The 21,925-nt window shown below is 41.2% G+C and overlaps 1 protein-coding gene across 15 annotated transcripts in view; it reads left to right on the top strand.

The window, feature by feature from the left end:
- Positions 1-21,925, top strand: part of IQSEC1 (IQ motif and Sec7 domain ArfGEF 1) — a 297,702-nt gene that overhangs the window by 261,757 nt on the left and 14,020 nt on the right. For 11 of the 15 annotated variants that reach the window (XM_064723778.1, XM_064723787.1, XM_064723775.1 and 8 more), the window contains 8 exons: positions 8,319-8,480; positions 9,774-9,896; positions 10,634-10,800; positions 13,573-13,712; positions 14,977-15,006; positions 16,049-16,174; positions 17,477-17,576; positions 20,739-20,912. In XM_064723778.1, coding sequence (XP_064579848.1) covers positions 8,319-8,480; positions 9,774-9,896; positions 10,634-10,800; positions 13,573-13,712; positions 14,977-15,006; positions 16,049-16,174; positions 17,477-17,576; positions 20,739-20,912 — 1,022 coding nt within the window. The remainder of the gene's footprint in view (positions 1-8,318; positions 8,481-9,773; positions 9,897-10,633; positions 10,801-13,572; positions 13,713-14,976; positions 15,007-16,048; positions 16,175-17,476; positions 17,577-20,738; positions 20,913-21,925) is intronic. The other 4 variants (XM_064723776.1, XM_064723780.1, XM_064723790.1 and 1 more) reach the window with 1 other exon arrangement.

Raw genomic sequence — 21,925 nt, 5'->3', positions numbered from 1 at the left:
ACACCCATCATGCTCATAATGAATTTCAGTTAAGATGCTGAACATATTTCTGTATTGCTTAGAGTCAGTCTCATCCATTCCAGTATCTAAACATGTGCTTTTGGACTGTCCTCCTTTCAATTTGAATTTGGAAGCTTATTGGAAACATTTCTAACGATTTTAAACTTTGTAAATACAGATTGAGTAGGAGGGAGAGTGTGTAAATCAAACTGAGTTCATTCTCCTTACCTTTGAACCAATTCTTTTATTTTGCCAGCTGATCCCTAATATCTTCAATGAATTTTTTGAATGATTTGATAGAAAGAGGAAGGGGGAGAGAAGAGGCTTGGGCAGGATTTCACAACAGAGCCATTTGCTGTCCTCGTGTGTGTGCTAAGAGGGACTTTACTGTTGTTGCAACATCTGGACTGCAGATTATTCAGGCGCAGTCGCTTCCAACAAAAATTAAAATCAAAGCGCTCCATGTAACTTGTCCTCTAACATGCCGAGGAGTTAGTAAGAGGAGAAGAATGTTCTTAGTATGACTCTCATTATTTCTAAAAACATTTAGCCCTAAGTGAGAACACCCAAAGAAAAAAAAGCTTTGTGTGTTTTGCTTTGTTCTGTGCATGTTTTATCTTTTCTCCCGGAGGAGCCATTTTTCCTCCTTTCTTTTCCAAAACAAGTGCTTGGATTAGCATAAATTATATCCCATCCAAACCAGCTGAAATGTAGAACCAATAGTAAATTGAAGCACTGGGTTCAAATATGGGCATGGGGATTCCTTTTATTGCCATTAAAAGGCAATATAAACTGTCCCAAAATGTTGGAAGCAAATGTGGCTTTGCTGGAAGCAGCAATAGCTGAGTGTGAGTGGCCCTGGGTCCCTGCAAGAGCCATTACCTCATCCCTGCCTCCAGCTCCTGCTGCCCTTAAACATTCCAGGCACACTCCTGCCTCCCTGCTACGTGCCAGGAATGGGAGCTGAGCTCTGACAATGCCTGCGTGCCTCCTGTTGGAAAATGAGCCCATGAATGGAGGAATTTCGCTGGCTGAGCAGCTCCAGGTGCCTGAATTGGAATTCCTTCTGTCCAAACATCTCCCGTGGTCAAATGCTGAGGGTGACAGATGTGACCAGCTGCCTTTGCAGGAATGCAGGGGACAGTTGGCATAGAGACATGGGAAGGCTGTGTAGGAAAAAGAGTTGAGGAAAAGGGAAGGTCCCATCAACGCTTTCTTGTGTAACAGTTCATATCGACCAACTGGATTGGGGATTTGTAGGTTGTAATTGGCAAATCAGATGTTTCAACTATATTGCACAAAAGGTGTCCCTTTCAAAGAGGATGTGACTGGCAGAGTTTCCCATTTTTACTCAGCAGAGTTGCAGGACTTGAAGCTGAAGTGCTTCTGTTTGGTGTAAGTGTGGTGAGGGTGTGGAAAGAGGATTTAGGGCAGGGACATGAGAAGACACAGACAGGGACTGTTCCTTAATTTAAAGGACACAGTCACCCTAAAGTGTTGTTCCTGACAACACTTGCATAAACATGAGGGCAACACTCAGCCCTGGCACACAGCTCTGAGAGAGGCAGCCAGTTTTCCATATGTCTTGTCCCTAAGTGGAATGTGCTTTGCTCTGCTGGCAGCTACAAACTCCTGCCCCTGCTCTGTGAGAAATGCAGCGGGGTCAGAGGAGGTGAGAACAACCTCACAGAGTGTTTTGGTTGGGTAATTTAACTAAAATATTTCCTTCTTCTTGCCTTCTTTCTTGTGAGGAAGGAAGGAGTGGGGGGACAAAGCAGCAGGCTGCCCACTGCCAAGGGAGGGAATCATGAGGAGGTAGGAAATGCTCTGGCAGGATGACTCAGGGCTGTTTTCACCAGCAAGGACATGTCCAGCTACGGCACTGGAGTGCTTGGGGTGTGCCTCTGTGCCTCAGCAATGATGCTTCTTACACAGGAAAATCCTTTTTCTGAAACACCTTTAAACTCCGTTTCCCCTCCTTTATTAGAAGGAGCCAGACTTTCTGCTCAGGAGCATTTAGGTGCCTTTGATACACTTTTTGCCCTTTGATACACTTTTTACCCTTCTATAATCAGCTCTGATTCAGGCAATAACTTTTCAGACCAACCTAAACACTCAGTGGCAATAATAATCTTCAATGTATAATTTCCTGGCACCTTGTTAGGAAATGATGCCATAAAGAAACTGGTTGGCCAGGCAGAAAGTCATGGTAGAACCACGTAGGTCAGTTGCCCAGTTTCATGAAAATATACATCAACAGAGTTTCCTCTCTTTATTTTGCTCCCCCACCAAACAGAACCAGGCACTGAGATCACTTCCTGGTGAATTCTTTCCTTAGTGGCATGAGTGGAAATTAACTTTTTGTGACCAGAGGTTACTCCAGGTGAGTTGGTGCGATTGCAAGTGTGCCCTGACCTTTCCATCTGTGGTGGGAGGTCTTCAATGAACTTCAGAGCATTAATATCCTAATGTGGGAGAAATCATCCCCACTGGGGACAAACTAGTGCTCCTGCCCAAATTATGGGAATAACTATCTTCCTGTTTCCATGAGATGCAGAAGGGAGAAGTGTGCTCTTTTCTGGCTTATTTTCCTGACCCAGGGATTTTTTCTTGTAATTACCAGAAGATGCAATTTACAGCCAGTTTTTCTTTCTCTTCATTGAATAGCTGTGCAATTGAGAAAAGTACAGCTCAGGGTTCCCACTCAGTTTCTCTCATTTTCCTCCTCTCAATCCCCTTTTGCCTCACTGTGGAGTGAACTCTGACAAGTTGTTTTGGCACTAGTTTGGGCAGTATTTTAAGGATATTGGTTTTTTCCTTCTTAGCCAGAAGGTTTAAAATAGACCTAGGGATTCTCTTGGCTTCACTGCAGCAGCAGTGGGCTCTTCATGAAAAGCAAAGCAAAAAGTACAACCATAGAAACAAAACTGAGCTGTGTGCCAGACTAAGGAGAATGTTCAACTAACTTGTTATTGCCAGCCTGGTTATTTAAAAATATTTAACTTCTTCAATGATTCTAAGTCTTAGGTTCTTGCATTAAAAAAGCCATCCCTGTTTTTTAGAGTTGAAGTAATGCTTATTTTTGTGACAACTGTAAATATTTTCAAAATGAGATCGCTGGTATCAAAGGCAAGTGAGATTATTATTATTGTTATTATTCTTTTTTTACAGAGGGCTGGCATCATAGCTGCATTAAACACTTCACCTCTGACATGAAAAGATTTCTTTGGCAGCTGTATGTTTGTGAAGTGTTCCTGTTTGCAGTGGGTTTCTAACAGCCTCTAAGAAATGCTTGTACTTCTGGTTTGCTCCTTTTCAAATTGTCTCAGTTTCCCTGTAGCAGAGCCCAGGAACCCACAAACACAGGTGTGCCTTCAGAAATCCTGGAGTTACAGAAGTTTCAGCAAGCTTTCACTCTCAGCCAGGCTGGCTTTGCCCCCTTGCCTCAGTCAGCTGTCAGAGCAGTGTGCCTGTGGTTATTTACACTGTTCATAAATCCCTGCTTTAATTCAGATGGTACTTCTGGCATTGCTGGCTATTGGAAATGGCCCATGCTCATTTGTTAATTAATCTCTCATTTTACAGCTCTCTTACTGGCTGAGCTGTAAAAGGAAATACAAAGATTTCATGTGGTTTAGGGTGTTTGTAAGCTTTACATATTCAGCTTGTCAGGAATGGGCAAGGCTTTACCCACCTTAGTGCTGTGGTTTTGTGGCAGGTTTCTGTTACTCCTTCTCTCCTCCTCTTGGCTGCTGAGGACACAGGCACTTGATCCACGCTGTGGCTTGGATACTGCAGTGATGCTGCAGCTGTGGCGAGTGCTTGACTGGATTAAAAAAATAATAATAAAAACCAAGCCAAACCAAACCACCAAACCATGCTGAAAAAAAAAAAAAAAAAAAAAAAAAAAAGCACCAAAAATCAAAACATAACAACAAAACAAAAAAGAAACCCAAACCCAAAACACCTTTTTGGCCTCGTTCAGTTTGTCAGAAGCCCCAAGCCAGCCACAGGAATGTGAGAAGAGCCTGCAGGCAGTGCCACTGGAATGCTCACCAGCTCAGCACTGGGGCTTACTGGGATTGTCCTGCCCAGGACTGGCTGCACCAGGGCACCCTGTGCTGATCCCTCTTCCCATCCAAAATCCAAATAAAAGCTTTTCCTCCACCACATTCATTGGTCAGAATCATTGCAGTGTTTTTGTAAAAGCAATATTTCTTGAAAATTTAAGGAGAACAGTTTGGATATGTATAGGAAGTCAATCAGGTTTTACCCTTCCCTGCTTCCAAGGAGGAGCTGTCTCTGCCTCCCTTCTCAAACTCTGAGCCCTTCTGGATCTGGCCAGTACTCTCTAAGAAATGAGCTTTTTAAAATATACTGGCTTGATCTGTTATTTTAAAGTTTGCATTAATCCTTCCATCATTTTATTTCCCTTAGAAATCACTTTAAACTAGCCTAAATGTCTTGTTATTAATCAGTTTCTGGCAAGACCCTTAGTCCTTTGATCAACTTCTGAGAATTTAATGAAAAAATTTTGCACATCTTCTGGTGTTGATTTTTTCTTCTTCTTTCAGTAGATCCTTGTGATTTATTTTTTGGTTGGTTGTTTCATTTAGGTTGTTTTGTTGGGTTTTTTTGAGACAGAAGACCTTTTTAAACTTATTTTGGAAGCAACCTTGTAAATATCAAAAGTTCTGTAAATAACTACATCATCAGCTATGCAAGGTGCTCATGTTAGAGGGTTTATTTTGATATTAGTTAATGTATTCAAATCTGAAAATAACTGCTCTGCTTCTGCTGCTTCCTCCATTGCTATTTATAGATTTCTTATCTCGTCTGTTATTGGTCTGTGTAATTAACAAGCCATCAGTGGGAATTTTCCTAATCACAAAAGACTCTCAGTTGTAAGTACAAAACAGCCTCTGCCCAGCCCTGAGCAGACAGAAAGGAGGATCACTTATCCAGGTGTGCTGTCCTGTTCCATCCTGCCCCTCGTGTGCCCTCCCTTGTGCATCCAGTCAGGCCCTTGGCAGAGTCAGGCTCGGGTGAGTGGGAAGGTTTGTTCCGTTTGGAACAGCTGGGTTTGCCAGTGCGCGGGGGCGTCCACGGCCCTGGAATCCGGCTATCTGGTGAGGGGCGAAGGCCAGGGCCCCTGCGCATCAGAAAGCAGCCCCCCTCGGCGTCTTGGCCTTGGGCTGAGCTGGGTGATAGCTCGGAGCAGCGCGGTGAGAGACGAATTAGGAGGCGACCACTTGCTGGGGGTAAACTGTCGGTTTATTACAGAAGAACCAACAAGGAGGGGAAACACCCAGCAAATGGCCCCGAACAGGGGGCAGGAGAGGGTTTTAAGGGAAAAGGGGGGAAGAAGGCAGGGAAACCCGGCTATCTAATAGAAATACATATTTGGAGGTACGAAACATAACTGATATACCAAAGTAACCAACTGTTATAAATCATAGGAGGGGCTCCGGGGCTACAGCCAACCATAACTCCCAGAGACAAGAAAATTCTCAAAAGCTGGGAAGAGAAAAGGGGTGATTGACTGAGCCCAAGGAGGAGGCACTTTCACTTTATAAGAGAAACCAGGGGAGGATCAGTTTCATTTCTATAGCAACCTAACTGACAGGGTAGCAGCCGGAAGTCTTGGGAAAGGGAGAAACTGTTTAATACAGAAAATAGGGGGGAGCAAACTAACAAACTTAAGAACACACCACAGCATGCCAGGAGAGAACCCCTGGCTGCTGCTGCTGGTGCTCACACCTGGGCCCCCCACAGCCTGGCAGCTCCCTGCTGGGAACAAACACCTTGGGAAGGAGCAAACCAGGTTTGGTGCTTTGCTGGAGATCAGCACCACAGCCGTCACATCCTCCTGTGCGTTTAGGGAGCAACTCCTTCAGACTTGGTGGTGTTTGAAATTTCTGGTGTTGGAGGTGACTTAAATTTCCATTATCCTATTTAGTTCTTCAGTTTCTCTGTCTTTGAAAGGAGACAAAATGCTGCTTATGTTAAAAGCAGAAGGGAAGGCCCCCTTGAGTACATTTTTCTCTGAACCTATTGTTAACTTCACTTTTGAAGTAAATTTTCCTTGGAAATACAGCACTTCAGAACACTCTGGAAGAGTCATCATTTTCTGGTAAGTACTTTTCCTGGTGAATAGGATAATGTCCCTCCTGGTGGGAGGTGGGAAGGAGCTTAAACAACAATAAACCCTGAGCCTGCCTGCCTTACCAGTGATTGATCAAACAGGGGAGGAGCAGCCTTCATTCCTGCAGCCTGGGGCTTCAGGTGTTATTTTCATCTTGTTGCTGCCAGGTTACAGCTTTTGTAACAAACTGGAGTATTTTAAATAATCCTAGACTGCTTTCAAATAATCCCAGACTGCAAAACTCCCTGATATTTCACTCCAGCATTGATGGGAAAAGAGCTCTTGGCTTCCAGTGTTTAGTAAATGGATTTTTAACTCTGTTTTGGACACTCACCTGGCCTGGTTTGAAGGGTATTTGAATCAAGTGACTTCATATTACCAAACCAGGGCAAAGCTTCTTAGCAAACCCAGACTTACTTAAAATTATACAACCAGAGAGGGGCTGATGAAAAAGAAATTATTTTCTCTTTGTGATAATTTTAAATGTTCAGGCTTATACACGTGTTAGGAATTCAAATTGGTTTTTAGTACAATAAGTAATGATCCAGCATTTTGTATCTGTCAGGGAAAGGCGATCTTTGGATGAAGCTGTGGGTTTTGAGTGCTGTTTTCTACTTTGACAGTCACTGGAGAGGAGCTCTCCTGGGTTTGCATCTCTCTGAATTTACTGGACAAATGCAGCTCACTAACAAGGGGATGGAGAAAACTGTTCCTGTTTTTGCTGGGTGCTTGAATTTAAATTTAGAAAGATTAAGGGTTCTGAAATACAGTTTAAAAGCATATGAACATAGCAATTACATTACTTACAGAAAAAGGACTTTTTAGGATGAAGGAGATTAGTTTTAGAAGATGACCGTGTGTGTAATCTTATTTCAGATGAAAAGAGCCACAAAGCCTGATGCAAGAAATTGAGATTTGAGAACTCCCTTTTGATTAAATTATATATATTTCTCTGATCTGCCTAATTCTTAATAGGGTATTAAGTGTATAATAATGGAATGTAAAAGAGTAGGAGAACTGAATGATGATGTATTTAGCAATGTTATTTGCAATTAAAACCCTGGGGAAGGGTTATGGTTGTGTGATCAACCTTGTATAAAAATAGCACGGTCACCTTGTCCTCTCTGATTGATTTTGCTTGCCTTAAAGGAAATATCTTTTAGGTCATCCAGCAAGCTGCAAACCACCCACTCTTACAGGTGGACATTATAGCATAATTCCACACAAAATAAAGCTGCTGATGGAATTACTGGTTCTGTAAAGATTCTCCTTGAATATTTTTAAAAGCAATGATGGTTTTCTGCTGTGTTGCACTGCTGGATGATGCAGTGCACAGTGTGTGCTGTGAGGGGGATTTTGCAGCACTTGAGCATAAAAGCAGCATTTGGCTTTATAAGCAATATCTTTTATTGCCAGCTCTGTCTCAACCCTCCTCCTCAGCACACACTTTTTAATAAGTTAAAATAAATTACTTTGGTTTGCTTTGTTTTGGGATGTGAAAATGGTTACAGCTAAATCTGGAGCTGTGTAAAGAGATGTAAAACACTGCAGAAACTGGGAAGGTGCTTGTCTGAGGGAGGGAAATCTGGGGCAGTGGATGTGTTAAAGGAAGGAACTAAAAGTCTCTATTAGATGAGAGTTGCACCATTTTTGAGTTTTTTTGCTTGACTGGCTGTAGTCTTCCCCCTTATTTTTTGTTCTCTCAGCTTGCAAGTGACACCACTTCAGATGTTTTTATTCATTAAGTTTAACTTTTGCCACAGGCAGGGGGGAGGTCAGGAGAGCTCCTTGTTTCTTGTTTTTCAGCAGCAGCTTTTCAATTCAGTTTGTGCCTCTCTCCCAGCAACAGGAGCTTTTAGTACTGGTGTTGGGCTTTGTTTCACTGGCCAGGGAGGCTGTTTGCTTCCAAAGGTTCTCCTTGGGAGGGTTCTGGAGCAGGGAATGTGTGAAAACAGGCAAAGATGTGTTTCAAAGCTGTCAGCTCTTAGCAGTGAGCAATGCATTCAGCTGGGCATTCATTCCTGCAGCTCCACCAGCCCATCCTGCTGGGACATTGGTTACAAGGGATTGAATATATTCACCACCATTGACAGAACTGGTGTGGAATTTGAAGCAGATGTGCTCAGGAGGAATGGAAGGGAAGTCAGACTCTTGCACTGTCATTTGTCCCCAGAAAACCCGAGAAGGGAGTGCAGTACCTGATCGAGCGCGGCTTCGTGCCCGACACGCCCGTGGGGGTCGCGCATTTCCTGCTGCAGAGGAAGGGGCTCAGCCGGCAGATGATCGGGGAGTTCCTGGGCAATCGGCAGAAGCAGTTCAACAGGGACGTGCTGGAGTGAGTATTGTGCGGGCAAGGGCGAGCCCTGCCCTCCCTGCTGCCCCTGCTGCCTGCAGGCCACAGCAACGCTGTTTCATTCCCCCCCTTAATTGCGCTAATTGCTTCATTTGGAGGCTGCACATGCGCTTCACACCTTGGAACGGGAAAACACCATTTACACCAGGAATGGGAAAAGGGCTTTTGACGTTCTAACAGAACTTGCAATAATGGGAAGCCTGTGAGCATTATTGCAGAACTGATAATAAAGTTTAGGTGAGGATTGGAAAGGGTGTGAGAAATGCCAGGCTCGTTGTTTCATTGTGCTTTTGCATAAAAGGAAAAATAGTAAAAGCAAGGTGTAAGAATCCCTGTCAAGACACAAACCAAATAACTGTTTAGTGCAATACAACAGCAAGGGGAATAAATAGCTTGCTGTTAATCTACATTAGCTACAGTGTTACTGGAAGAAAAATATGAGCTTCTGCAATTTGTCATTGTATATCTATACATTTAAGAGAAACCTTTTAAAAGTGGATGGTGCTTTCTGTGGTTTCTGCATTACAGTGCTGTTGCTTGCAGTGATTCATGTCTGGTCATTTCAAAACTAAAAGCTAAGCTTAAAGGGAATTTATAAGCCTCTGATTTTAAAGCAGTCTTTAAACAAAGTATTAGAATGACATAGTTCATGTGGCTGATTATATTAAAATGGTTCCCTTTTATTTTTTGTCAGCACTGTATTTTCAGAGCAAGAAAATAATTATTTCTCCATAAATGTTAACTGAAAGTCACGGCAAATGATGGGGAGATGAGAATTACAGTAATAATAGGAGAGTATCCAAACAAGGTTATTTTTTCTCTCTGCAATTAAGAATGTTCCTAGACACAGAGCCATTTGGTACAGATTATTGTGCCTGCTGCAGGCTGTCTGAGATATGATATTTTGAGCAGTATAAACTATTTATTATTGTTGGAGGCATTGTGATAGTTGATTGGCCTGGAAGCACAGAACTAATAATTATGTGTGGCAGTGGTACATCACTTACAATGATCAGACATTTGTCATTCCTGTGGCTCTTCAGTTAAAAAACACAAGGGTCTGCTCACATGTGCACATTCTCATTGATCTGTTATTTTCAACCTCCCTTCACAGCTTACCTGCAATTATTGCAATTGCTGCTGAAAGTTTGAAAAACAATTCCAAGAATCTCCGTCAGATGGGAAATTGAAAAGTTTTTTCTGTTTCAAAATGTTCCCTTTGGTACTGTGTTGTTAGAAATGAAGAGACACGATGTGCATCTGTTTTTGTCCTAGCTGTGTGGTGGATGAGATGGACTTCTCCACAATGGAGCTGGATGAAGCACTCAGGAAATTTCAGGCCCACATCCGTGTCCAAGGAGAAGCCCAGAAGGTGGAGCGGCTCATTGAAGCTTTCAGGTAGGATGTGAAATAAATCCCTCAGTCCCCAGAAATCTGCTGCTTTGCAGTCAGACTGCAGAACTGGGGAACCTGGGCTTATCCAAGTCCCTTTCCTGATTATTGTCAGCGTCATCATGAGGTACAAACACTTTCAAACATGTCTTGTTTGGGGAGGGAGGTTGCTAAGTATGGAATAGGAAGTTTCATTTGCTGGTGTTGTTCACGTCTGGCATTTGTATTAATAGAACTTGCTCAGAAGTTCTTTCTGGCATCAGTTGAAAAGATACTCGAGGATTTTTGAACATCTCTAAGAATATATTTGGATTTAGTAGTTTGTATGAGTGGAATTAAAAGCCCATGTACTTTCTAGGGTATATATACAATAAACAATGTATACTCCTGACTCTTCATTAAATACTTCAACAACAGTGGGAGAAAGAGGAGTCACTTATCAGTACTGACAGAGGTGTATCCAGGGCAGGATAAGTTGGAAATCACCACATGGCAGTAAGCCAAAATCAATGCTGTGTTCTTAGCTGCTATTGGGGTATTAATCACTGAAAAAAATGGGATACAGGAGTTACTGTAGTAAGTGAAGTTACAGTTAAGGAGAACCAAACTCCTTGCACGTTCAAGGGCTGCCTTAGGAAAAGCTGTGGATGGAAAGCTAAAGCTGTGTCTGGAGTGCAGCAGGTGGGTTATTTGTGCGTGTGGGCGGTGCCTCCCAGCCCTGACGGCCTCCCTGGTGTTCCCAGCCAGCGTTACTGCATCTGCAACCCGGGCGTGGTGCGGCAGTTCCGCAACCCCGACACCATCTTCATCCTGGCCTTCGCCATCATCCTGCTCAACACCGACATGTACAGCCCCAACGTCAAACCCGAGCGCAAGATGAAGCTGGAGGACTTCATCAAGAACCTCAGGGGTAAGAGACCTGTGGGATCTCAGGATCTGAGTCCTGAGATGCCGAGCCACCGAGACCACCCTTAGGGGGCTCGGGAGTCCTGGAATGTTGCCAGAAGTGTCTGGTGGCTGGATTTTGATCCTACACAGGAGACGACACCTGTATGAGGACAGGAGGGTTTCACCGGGGTGAATGGTGAAGGGATTAGTTAATTAGACAGTGAGACACAGAGTTTAAGATTTATGTACAGAGGGGTTTAGAGAAGTAAGATGGAGGAATTGGGGTGTGTCCTGTCCTTCTTCTTCTTCTTCTTCTCCTCCATCTTCTTTGGTGATGGTGGCACTTTTGGATTGGTTATTACTGAAAGTGCACCGGGTAATAAGAATAAATGGTATTGGGGAAAAATGATAAATATTGTACACGTAACAATGGGTATAAAGATAGGTGGCTGCCGGGAGGGCAGCACAGTGTGCTCATGGCTGGCTGCTGAGCAGATCTCTGTCGGGCTGAAAGAAAATCTTTTAGATAAACAATTAATAAACATAAAAACCGAAAGAAGAACTGAAGCCTCTTCTCGTCCTTCGATACGCGGACTGCCCCAAGGCCACTCCGGGCCTTCCCAGGCCCTCCAAACAGCCGAAAACCCGACAGAGACCCTCAGGGCAAAGCTCCTCAAATCTTCTCCCTGTCACTGGCCCTGCAGGGACACTCTGGGTTTTTTGGGAACAACCTCACGCTGCTGTCACCTGGCTGCCATTTGGACAGACTTCAGTCATTTCTGTAATGGCAAACCAGAATTAATTGTGTCATATTTCGTCATTTTTATCTTGTCTCCCTTGAGTGGATGGATGTATTGTCAGGACCTCTCATTTTAGGAGCAGTAAAACGAAAATACTTTTGGTGTTCTGGAATTTCAGATCTTGAAAGTGTAAGTCCTGGCTGGTGATTTTATTCCCTGAGATTTATATAAGGCAGTAGTGAACAACCTGTGCTTAGCAGATGTTCCAGCTTAGCAAAGTTTAAGTTAGTGCTGAGATTTTCTTGTAAAATCCACAAATACTCCAAAGGCCTGATGTGCATCTCTTGGCGTAATGCTGCAGTTACATTTGTGGAGTTAGCCACAGCACATTCTGTCTGAACTGCAGCAATGCATGCCAGCAGTTCTTGTTACTGCAGCCATTTCTGTATCAGGCTGCCTTGCTGCAGTAAATCACTGCATCACAAAGGGTGGGCTGTGGAAAGCTTGGCCATGTGGCATAGAACAGAGGGGGTTTTGCTTGCTTTTATCTGCAAACAAATTGTATTTTATCACTGTATTTTTTACGGAAGTCGTTGTTGCACTGGGGTGACAAAGTATTCTATCTTTGCTTCTGAAGGTGAGATAAGAGTTTATTGCTTTAAAACCTGTTTAAAAAGGAGACATGCATCTCTCTGTCCCCAGAAAACCCAACTTTAAGTCACTTAGTGAAACTGGACTCCTTCCATTGCTATTAAAAATTCAGGATCAAGCATTCATGCCATTGGTGTGGCATTTGTTAGATTGCCATGCCAATGATGATCACACAGTGCTAAACAATAATATTGGATCTGGGCTATTTTGTCCAGATTAAACTAGTTCTTTTTGAAACCATAAATGAAATATTGACTAAATAATTATAATGCATTCATACGGTTCTCACATAGGAAATTATTTCATGAATCTTGAGTAAGAGACAGAGGCAAAATGAAATTATTCTTCTGCTTCCTCCCAGGAGTTTATTCCTAGGAGAATGTCATATGGAGATTTTAGTGTCTGAAAAGGAATTTAACTCATTGTAGCTTTAATACCAAACAGAGGTGTGAAAGAAAAAAAAAATCCTTTAGTGTTGGAGCATCAGGGGGTAGGACAGTGGGGATGGACTGAGACGAGAGATCTCTGAATCCAGGGCTTGGAACTTGGGGTTCATTGCACAGGGCCTGGGTGCAGGGCCCTGCTGGGAGCTGCAGCCACAGCTCAGAGCAGGCTGAGAGAAGAGAGGGGGAGAGAGGGTGAGAGGGTGAGAGAGTAAGGGAGTAAAAATGGTAAAAGCGTAAAATGGTAAGAGAGTAAAAGTATAAGAGAGCGAGGTTCCCGTTCCAACACAATAAATCTTCTCCTGTGTTGAATATTCTGATTCTCACTAACCAATCCAGTACAATATACAAGTCCTGCAGCATTTACATACAGCCTATATGAATCATTACATTACCATACTGTGTTACATTTTAAACCCTAAAAACTCCTCTTTGAACCCCTTCTGTTAAGCTGTGGGGTCTGCTCTGACCCTTGGACCTGTCTGCAAGCAGAGGGTGTTGTTCCATCCAAAGGAGATCACCTTCAGCTGGCCACACCATTGTTTTCCAGTTGTTCAGTAACTAAAGTATCTCAAAGCTTGCTTTCATTTCAATCTCACTTATAGTTTCTATATTCTCAAAATCTTTTGCCAGACAATCATATTTATAAGGCTTTTCTGTTTCATCTTCCCCAACACTTTAGGAAATCAGCCTTTTTATGTCTTAGTTTTAGAAGGGAGTTTTAAAACAAAAAATCCCCAAACCTGGATGATCTCCATCAATGTCTTGGTGTGTGGGCAGTGAGCTTCTGGACCAAAATCAGTGTTTAAATCACGTTCACACCCCTTCTTCTGCGTGGCTGAGGCAGCACAGGAGGAGCTGGCTGGCAGCTGGCAGAAACCAGCACAAACATCCAGGCAGGCAGGCAGCACTGGGAGGGCAGGATTTTCTCCTCCCTGCTAACAGCAGCTTACCCTGCAGGGGTGGATGATGGCGAGGACATCCCGCGGGAGATGCTGATCGGGATCTACGAGCGCATCCGCAAGCGCGAGCTGAAGACCAACGAGGACCACGTGTCCCAGGTGCAGAAGGTGGAGAAGCTCATCGTGGGCAAGAAACCGGTGAGTGCCCTGTGCTGTGCCACGGGGAGGGCAGGGCAGGGCACCAGAGCTGGGCTGCTCCCCACTACAGACTGGCCCCCAAATGGCAAAGGGCAGGAACTGTCACAATCATTCCCCGTAAGGCTGACTTAAATTCTGGAGTGTCCATGCACATGAATTTTGGTTTTGCAGTCGTGGGTGACATGATGATTTAAGGAGTCTTAAAACCCTTTATTGTGAAGCTTTACAATTATGAAATACCTGCATTTTAGGCAGTTCTCTTGTTTATTTCTAAAGAATCAAAGTGCTTTGGTAATGTGCTATTGTAGAGAACTGTATTTCAAAATGCGCACTGTCAGTTACAGCTCCATAATTTACAAGAGTAACAGAGAAATTCTGTTCACATCAGCATCTTTGTCACCTGCTCAGCTTCCTCCATGACCTGGGATTTGTAAGGGAACATGGATAGGGTAATTTTATCTCAGGACATATCTGAATTTAGGTCCCAGGGATTCTGGTGCTGGGTTTGAGCATCCAAAGATATGATTGTTGTGGGAAAAGTCCTGAAATATTTTGCTATATAAATGAGTCTTGCTCTATAAAAGCATCTCTTGGAAAAGGAGAGAAAAAAAAAAGGCCACAGCATTTTTCCTCCTGGATCTCAAGATTCTCCCTATTATAGTTAAAGGGCTTTGAACTGTAATCTCTTCTCAGACAGGCCTTAGTCAGGGGAAGGGAATGAGGGACCCCACCAAAAATCTAATTTTGGTCTGTTTCCAGTAAAGAATGTGCTGAGGAGATCTCTTTGAAGAAACAGAGGAAAGAAAGCAAAATTTTTATAAAAGCTTGTATCTGCTTTTGAGAGGAAGGGAAATAAATATTCTAAAGTCATTATTCATGCACTTAATATGAAACTTTGTTTCTGTAATTGGGGATTTAAGTTTATATATAGGCTTCTGTGGGAGATGTTTTCTTTCCATGTTTCTCTTTTTATTCAGACATGTGGCAATTCAAATCCTAAAACTAATCCTGACCTTGTAAATTAAATGGGATTAAGAAAACAATGCCCTTGGTGAAGTCCTAGCTTGAAGGATTCTTCTGTGGGAGACTTTTTAACTGTGTGCAAGGAATTTAGGGGAACAGGCAAGAGTCTTTATTGATAGCTCTATTTGTTTTTACTTTATAGGCATTTAGTCATAGTCAGAGCGTGCCGTATTTACTTGCTATGATACAGTTCTGTGTTTCTCTGAAGTTTAATCAACTTGTATGTGTCTTTCTACTGTAGATTGGATCTCTGCACCATGGACTTGGTTGTGTAGGTATTTCTCTCCTACTCCTTCAAAATTTAAAGTCATTGTAACTGGCAGCATTTTCCTAAACTGGAAACAAGGCATTTTGTTACAATTTAAAAATAAAATTTTTAATTACTGATGTTCTTTCGGGCAAAATTTTTGTTGTGTTTTAGTAAAAACTCTCCAAAGTATAAAGATTTTCTTAAAAATTTATTTCCCAGAGGCTACTTAATTTATTGCCAAGGGTCTTCTAGACCTTTTTAGTACACTTTTTATTTATTTGAAATATTATCATCACTGAAGAAATTAGCCAGTAAGGAATAAACAAATAATTAAAATCACAGTTTGCACCTCACCTTCCCACCTGAGCTGTGTGTTTATTCTTTCTGGTCCATTTGAGAATTAAATGATACTCTGGAAAGATACTGCCAGTTAAAGTTCACTTCTGAATGGTAGATGAACATTGAAAATATTGATTCCAGATTTAAGTTATAGGCATGGTCAGTAATAAAGATAAACTGTTCTTATAATGCACCAGTTTATGGATTTTTTTAGGTGGTGTTAACAAGATCTCATAATTGCATTTGAAAGAAATTAAGTCTCACTTGTCAGCTTCAGAGACACCTTCAGCAGACATTTCCAATAAGAAAATGGAAACTCAGTCTTGATTTTCTTGCTGGCTTGAGAAAATAAGACAGATTGAAAATGCATTTGCTTTGTCCTGATGTCACCATTTTCTTGGTGTTAGGGAATGAGCAAATTGAATTAATTTGGTGACTGACAAAAAGTAACTCACAGCATCTCACAAAAGCTAAACCTGCTTTGCATCCTATCTTCCAATGATGATAAAAATGCTCATGGAGGGAACTTTGATGAAGTTTGAATGTCCTGCAAGTTTGTGGCATAAATTCTTTATGTTCCTGTTGTTGGTCCTTTGATGAAAAGGTCTAATGGGCTTAGAGGTAAAAATATTTGAAGTGTTAAGGAAAAAAGATTCTGTGTATAAAAATGCTCTTTCTTGGCTAGAAGTTGTTATATGAACCATGAATTTTTGTATTATTGCAGGTGCTCTCTCTCCCCCACCGGAGGCTTGTTTGCTACTGTAGGCTGTTTGAAGTTCCAGATCCAAATAAACCTCAGAAGCTTGGATTGCACCAACGAGAAATATTTTTATTTAATGATCTTCTCGTGGTATGTATTTCCAGGCAGACAGAATGAGGTATTCAGAAATCCTATCTCCATGAAATCACTGGCAATTAAGTACATGAGCATTCCTGAAAACAAATATCTGTTATCCTCTATTCCAACAATCCTGGGATGATTAAGAGATTTGTATCTTAATTTTAAAAATTCTGTATAATTTGGTTTTAAACTGAAGTCTTTCATTAATGGCTACACTCTGCAAGAAGGTATTTGATGCAGTAGCTTTTATTACAGAGAAAAAAACCTCACCTCCAGTTCACCCATTGTCCTAAAGGATAAACAGAGACATTATTTATTCCATGAATAATGAGTTCAAGGTGCTTGTGGAAAACCAAAATTACATCCTACTTTGTGTTCCCCAGATGTTCTGTGAACCAGACCTGTTTGTGCATTGAAATAAGAATAGGCTCTGTTGAAATAGATTTTACAGTTGACTTTACTTTTTAGTGTGCATTTACCTTCACAGACTTTAACTTGACCCAGTCTTTTGAAAAGCAGACTCACAGAACTCAGGACAGCTTGGAATTATTTGGTTGAGTTACTCTTAAAAATGGGAAAATTTGTTGCACTCCATTTGGAATGCACTTGGCTGTTACCTGAAAACTGAGAACTACGGCAAATATTTCATATTTTGTTAGGGAAGAGGCACATCTCATCTACACAGTTTTGCTGTGTGTGGTTTTTGTTTTTTTTTTCCTACCTGCAGACCTTAAAACCAGGAATTAAATACAAAACATTAATCCTTTTGCTTCTGAGTATCACCTAGGAGTTGTCAGTGGGAGCTTGAGTGGAAACTGATGGAACATTGTTTTCTGCTATTTTTTATTACTCACTCAGATATCAGTAGTTCTATGAAACTGTTTGGGGAACAATATAGACCAAATATGTCAGTCTGGTAGCACCTAAATTTGGGGGGTTTAAGGATAACTTAAATGTATTTTCATTTTTTGCTAGCACAGAAAGGATGCATCCAAAGTATTCCAAAGGTTTTGGAATTTGAAAAAGTAGAGTTCTGGAGGAGAGAGAACACAAATGTTCTGGATAAAATATCAACCCTTCTGCTTTAGAGAGCTGATGCTGCAGAGCTTTGGTTTTTTCAGTAGCAGGAGTTAAAATACATCAGTTGCATTAAAAAAAAGGGGAAAACTGATCAGTTCATTTTTTCTGACAGATTTATAACTTTCTTTTAAATAAAATGTTTTCTTTTATGCTAATTCTTCAGAGCAATAATTTTCCACAGGCACATTTGGTAGAATGAGTATTTCACTTTGTTTCTCTGATCCCTTTCAGGTGACCAAGATTTTTCAGAAGAAGAAGAACTCTGTTACGTACAGTTTCCGACAGTCCTTCTCCCTCTATGGAATGCAAGTTCTTCTCTTTGAGAACCAGTGTAAGTATTTCCTCTCTTTTTAGAAGACCACTTTGTTCATAAATAAAACAAAAATGGTGTAAGTGAAAGGGATGGACAGGACTTGATCTGAGTTTAGGAATAAAATTGCTCTGGATTTAACTTTGTTCTGACATTTAAAACAAGATGCTGTCAGTATATAAACCAGAGTTTTTTGGTTGTAGTCAGGAGCCAAATCTCCCCAAATATGTTTGTGATTACTTGTAAAGCATAAAAGGATTGCCAAGAAAAAAAAAACCCTCTGTTGCTGAGTCAGTGGTACTATTAGCTGGAACTGAGTGATAATAAATAATGACTCTTATAATGGTATCTGTAATTCAAAACACTATTTAATTTATTTTCCTGATTTATGGCTTAACTTTGCCTAGATAATATATACTACCTCAAATTTAAATATAAAACATAAGCTTTCATTTTCTGACACCTTTTGATTGTCTCTTACAGTCTGCATCAGTCCAATATTCTTTTTATCTTCAGTGCTTCTTAGCAGACAAAAACACAAATAATTTGCTAAAATCCTGTTTCTAACCCAAATACAGCATCAGTAGTGACAGCAGAGCAGAGTTGTTGGTATGGTACATAGGGAGACAGCCTGGCTGAATTCATGGTTTGTGACCAAACCTTCACCCTGATAAATTGGGTACAGCCCAGTGTGAGCTGTTCCTGTGCTGTTCTGTCGTGGAAGGTTCTTCGTTTTAATTTGTCCTTGAGAATGTGCTCCCTAAAAATCCACTGCTGTTACTGCAAGCCTCTGGAGAGTGCAAAGGGAAGGTTTTTCAGAGCTCACAGCAGCTCTGTAGCTCACAGATCCTTTCTGTGCTTACACATGCATTCTCTCTCTCTTGTGAGCACATTATATGATATAAAATTCAGTTTTGGAGGGGAAGGCCAAATACATCTATCCTGGATGCTACTAAAAATAGAAAGATTTATAATTCTCTGATGCCATGTTAAATAAAATACATTTTGAAAATAAAGCATGATAAGTAGAAACACTAATCAAATAAATTTAAAAATATCTATAGTGAAACAAGAAGTAAAGGATTGGATTCCTGCCAGGGAACTGGAGGCATTTTAACTGAGGCACTTCAGGAGGGCTTCTGAATTCACTGCAGTGAATCAGTGAACAGAGTGCACTCTAATATTGGCATATTAGACTGCCTCTCAGGTGGGATGCACAATTTTCCAGTTGGGAAAGAGAAGTATTTGTCCCCTTTGATTTGTAAAATTCAGTATTCTTGGTTTCCCCTGTCCCCAGCAAGCTTTGGGCTGTTTTGTCCAGAGCCATCAGTAACTCTGTGTGGAGCAGCTGTTCCCTGGTTTCAAGGGAATAAAAGTCAGTGTTGCTAAAACAGAAGCAACAAAAATATTGGTTTGGCTGCTGGTGAGGTTGAACAAATGAGTGGCACTGGTGATAGAAAAATTGACTTTTAATGATAGAAGTCAATTATGTTGAGGGATGGATGAGCTGCAAAAGGGAAAACAATGTCACATATCTCTAGTAAATAAATAGGCCATATGGGAAGTGTATTTTCCATTTTCAGTCAAAATTACTAACAAAATATAGAGGGGGAGCAGATCACTGAGGAGAGAGTGTGACTGCAACCAAGAAATACTGATGTGAGGGTTCCCTGATACTGGATGAATACAGTGCAGAGAAGTCCCTCTGGTAATAAAATCCATGTGTTTGTTACATGGAAATTCTTTCTTGGCTCATGTGTGGGGGCAGCCCTGGTGACTTTGGGCTTGCCAGATTTCCTTGTTGGTTTTGTAAACATTTTTATTCTTTCCCCTGGAGTGGTGCAGAGCTGCTTGCTGCATTCCCTGTGCCAGTGTTCCCAACATCCCACCTGAGCCTGCCCAGCACTGGGACCTTTTGGCTGTTCTTCTGTGTGAGGTGTTGACAGCAAACCCCAGCAAAACTCCCAAATCCTTCCTCCCTCCTTCCCCTCAGGACCATTTGAGCCTCAGGGCAGTTGCTCTGTTTTCCCTGAGGATTGTAAATGGACCTGCTTCACTTTTAGTTGCAGCTTTGATCTGGGAGTTCAGGTACCCTAAAAAAGCCAAAGGGAAGGTCCCCTAAAAAAGCCAGAGTTAATGCATCCTAAAAAAGCCAAGCACGTGCACTGGTTTCTCAATAGTAGAAGTCTTGTTGAAACCTCAGGGCTTTGAGAGAGGGGAGTGCCTCACTTCATCTGCTGGCTCTTGAGAGAGGGAGGTTTTAGTACATGGCAGCCCTTGAGCTTGGGCTCAAATACTGAATAAATATTTGAGAGCTTTAGCAAACCCAGAGGGCAAGGCAGCTGAGTAAAAGAAAACATTGTGTTAAAATGCACAGGTTGAGGTTTGCTGACACCCCATTGCTCCAGGTGTGTGCTTCAAGCAAGGACTGATTTGTTTTCTGCAGCAGAACATACTTTCATTCTGAGTATCTTTCTGTAAATGAACCTTCTGTCTCAACCAGGAGATATTTTTGACCAGCTGTTAAAATTTCAGAAGTACACCTAGAAAAGAGGCAAAGACAGTTTCCTGAAATATCTGCCTTTTATTATTAAAAGTCCATTATATGGGTCAAAAGAAGGGTGAAAAAACCAAATCAGTCCTTTTACTTCTTCAATGTATGATTTCACAGGTACTTTTAATTTTATTTAAAAAAAAAAAAGCAAAGTAGGATGTACAGGGAGCACAATTCAATAGGAAATACTAAATGTGTACCTGTTTGTGTGTTTGTCTTCTTGCAAATGGTGAGTTAAAAGACAATTTGTAGCATTTGAAATGCCTTCAAATAGCCTTTACACTCAGCAAAACTTTGGTCACAAGTGGGTAAGGTAGGTCATGGGAACGAAAAATTATCCCCTTTTTGCTTTTTTTCCTACTGTTTTTGATATATATTGCATATTGTACCTTAAGGGTAGTACCTACATAAAGATATCTCTCAATATTTGTTCAGTATTTGACAGTTAAGCTGTTCCAATGTACCTTAGGGATTTTTATTCTAATTTTGTGCTGTCAGACTTCTGTTTCTCTGACTTTGTATCCTCTGTGGTAATATTACTAAAAGCTTTCAGTTTTGGTGGGTATTTTTGTTAAAAGAAAAGTGATTGTAATAATCAGAGCTTAGTTTTCCTTGCCTTCTTCTTTCAGATTATCCCAATGGCATTCGGCTCACGTCAGCTGTTCCAGGAGCAGATATCAAAGTACTCATAAATTTCAATGCACCAAATCCTCAGGACAGGAAGAAGTTTACAGATGATTTGAGGGAATCAATTGCAGAAGTTCAAGAAATGGAAAAGCACAGAATAGAGTGTAAGTACAAAGGTACATATAATGGAGTATTTTCCAGCTAATCAAAATAATAAAAACTAATGCTGCCCTTGGAAAATTTAAATTTTAAATTAAAAATTACCATTAATAAAAAGTATAAGTGTATAACACATTGGAACTCCTTAAAAGTTCAAAATAATATGGGTTTTTCTGTGACTTTGTCTCGAGAAGGAGGAAAAGCCAATAATGGCTTAAGCCCCAGCTGAGTTCATTGACTCATATTTACTGCAGTGTAGCTGCAGTGGAATTTATCTTGGACAAGCTGCAAATAACAATGGACAGAGGAGAGCTGGATCTGTGATTTGTAGCATAAATTACAGCAAGAATTTTAGGAAAAATTTGGACAGACAAAAGATGGATCTGTGATTTGTACTATAAATTCCAGTAAAAATTTTAGGGATATTGTAGACAGAGAGATAGATCTGTGATTTATATCACAAATTACAGCAGGAATTTTAGGGACAATTTGCCTCAGACTGAAATTCCCAATGATGGCCCTTCCAATAAGCTTCTTTGAATTTTTCTTCATTTCCGTGTTGCAATTCCTGTAGTCAATAAGGAAGTCATGCTCCAAACTGATAGATTTTGCTGGTAGCCCCGAGAGTGTCTGAAGATGAAATTTTATCCCATTTTCCCAAAAGAGGCCCTGCTCCACATCCAGCTGTGGGCAGAGGGGTGAAGCTGCCTTTGGGCACAGGGTGATTTATTAAAAATATGGATATTGATCTAGTACCGATATCCAACTGTGACAGACAAAACTCTCTAGCAGTTTCAAGTTAGAAAGTGAATGTTTATGGTGGGATAGCTCCCAAATACACACTGCAATTTACAGGTGATTACAGAGTCCTTTTATCTACACAAGTATTGAATACGCAAAATACAAATAGATATTCATCACTTTGGTACATCCCATTCCCACTTCCCATGGTAATTAGTTCAAAAGCCATTAACTATAGTAATTAGTTCAAAAGCTATTAAGCATGCATAGTCTGTTCCTTGAAATGGGT

Source organism: Zonotrichia leucophrys, chromosome 12 (assembly GCF_028769735.1).
Source record: "Zonotrichia leucophrys gambelii isolate GWCS_2022_RI chromosome 12, RI_Zleu_2.0, whole genome shotgun sequence".
Classification (NCBI taxonomy): domain Eukaryota; kingdom Metazoa; phylum Chordata; class Aves; order Passeriformes; family Passerellidae; genus Zonotrichia; species Zonotrichia leucophrys.
This window is presented reverse-complemented; position numbering and strand designations above follow the sequence as displayed.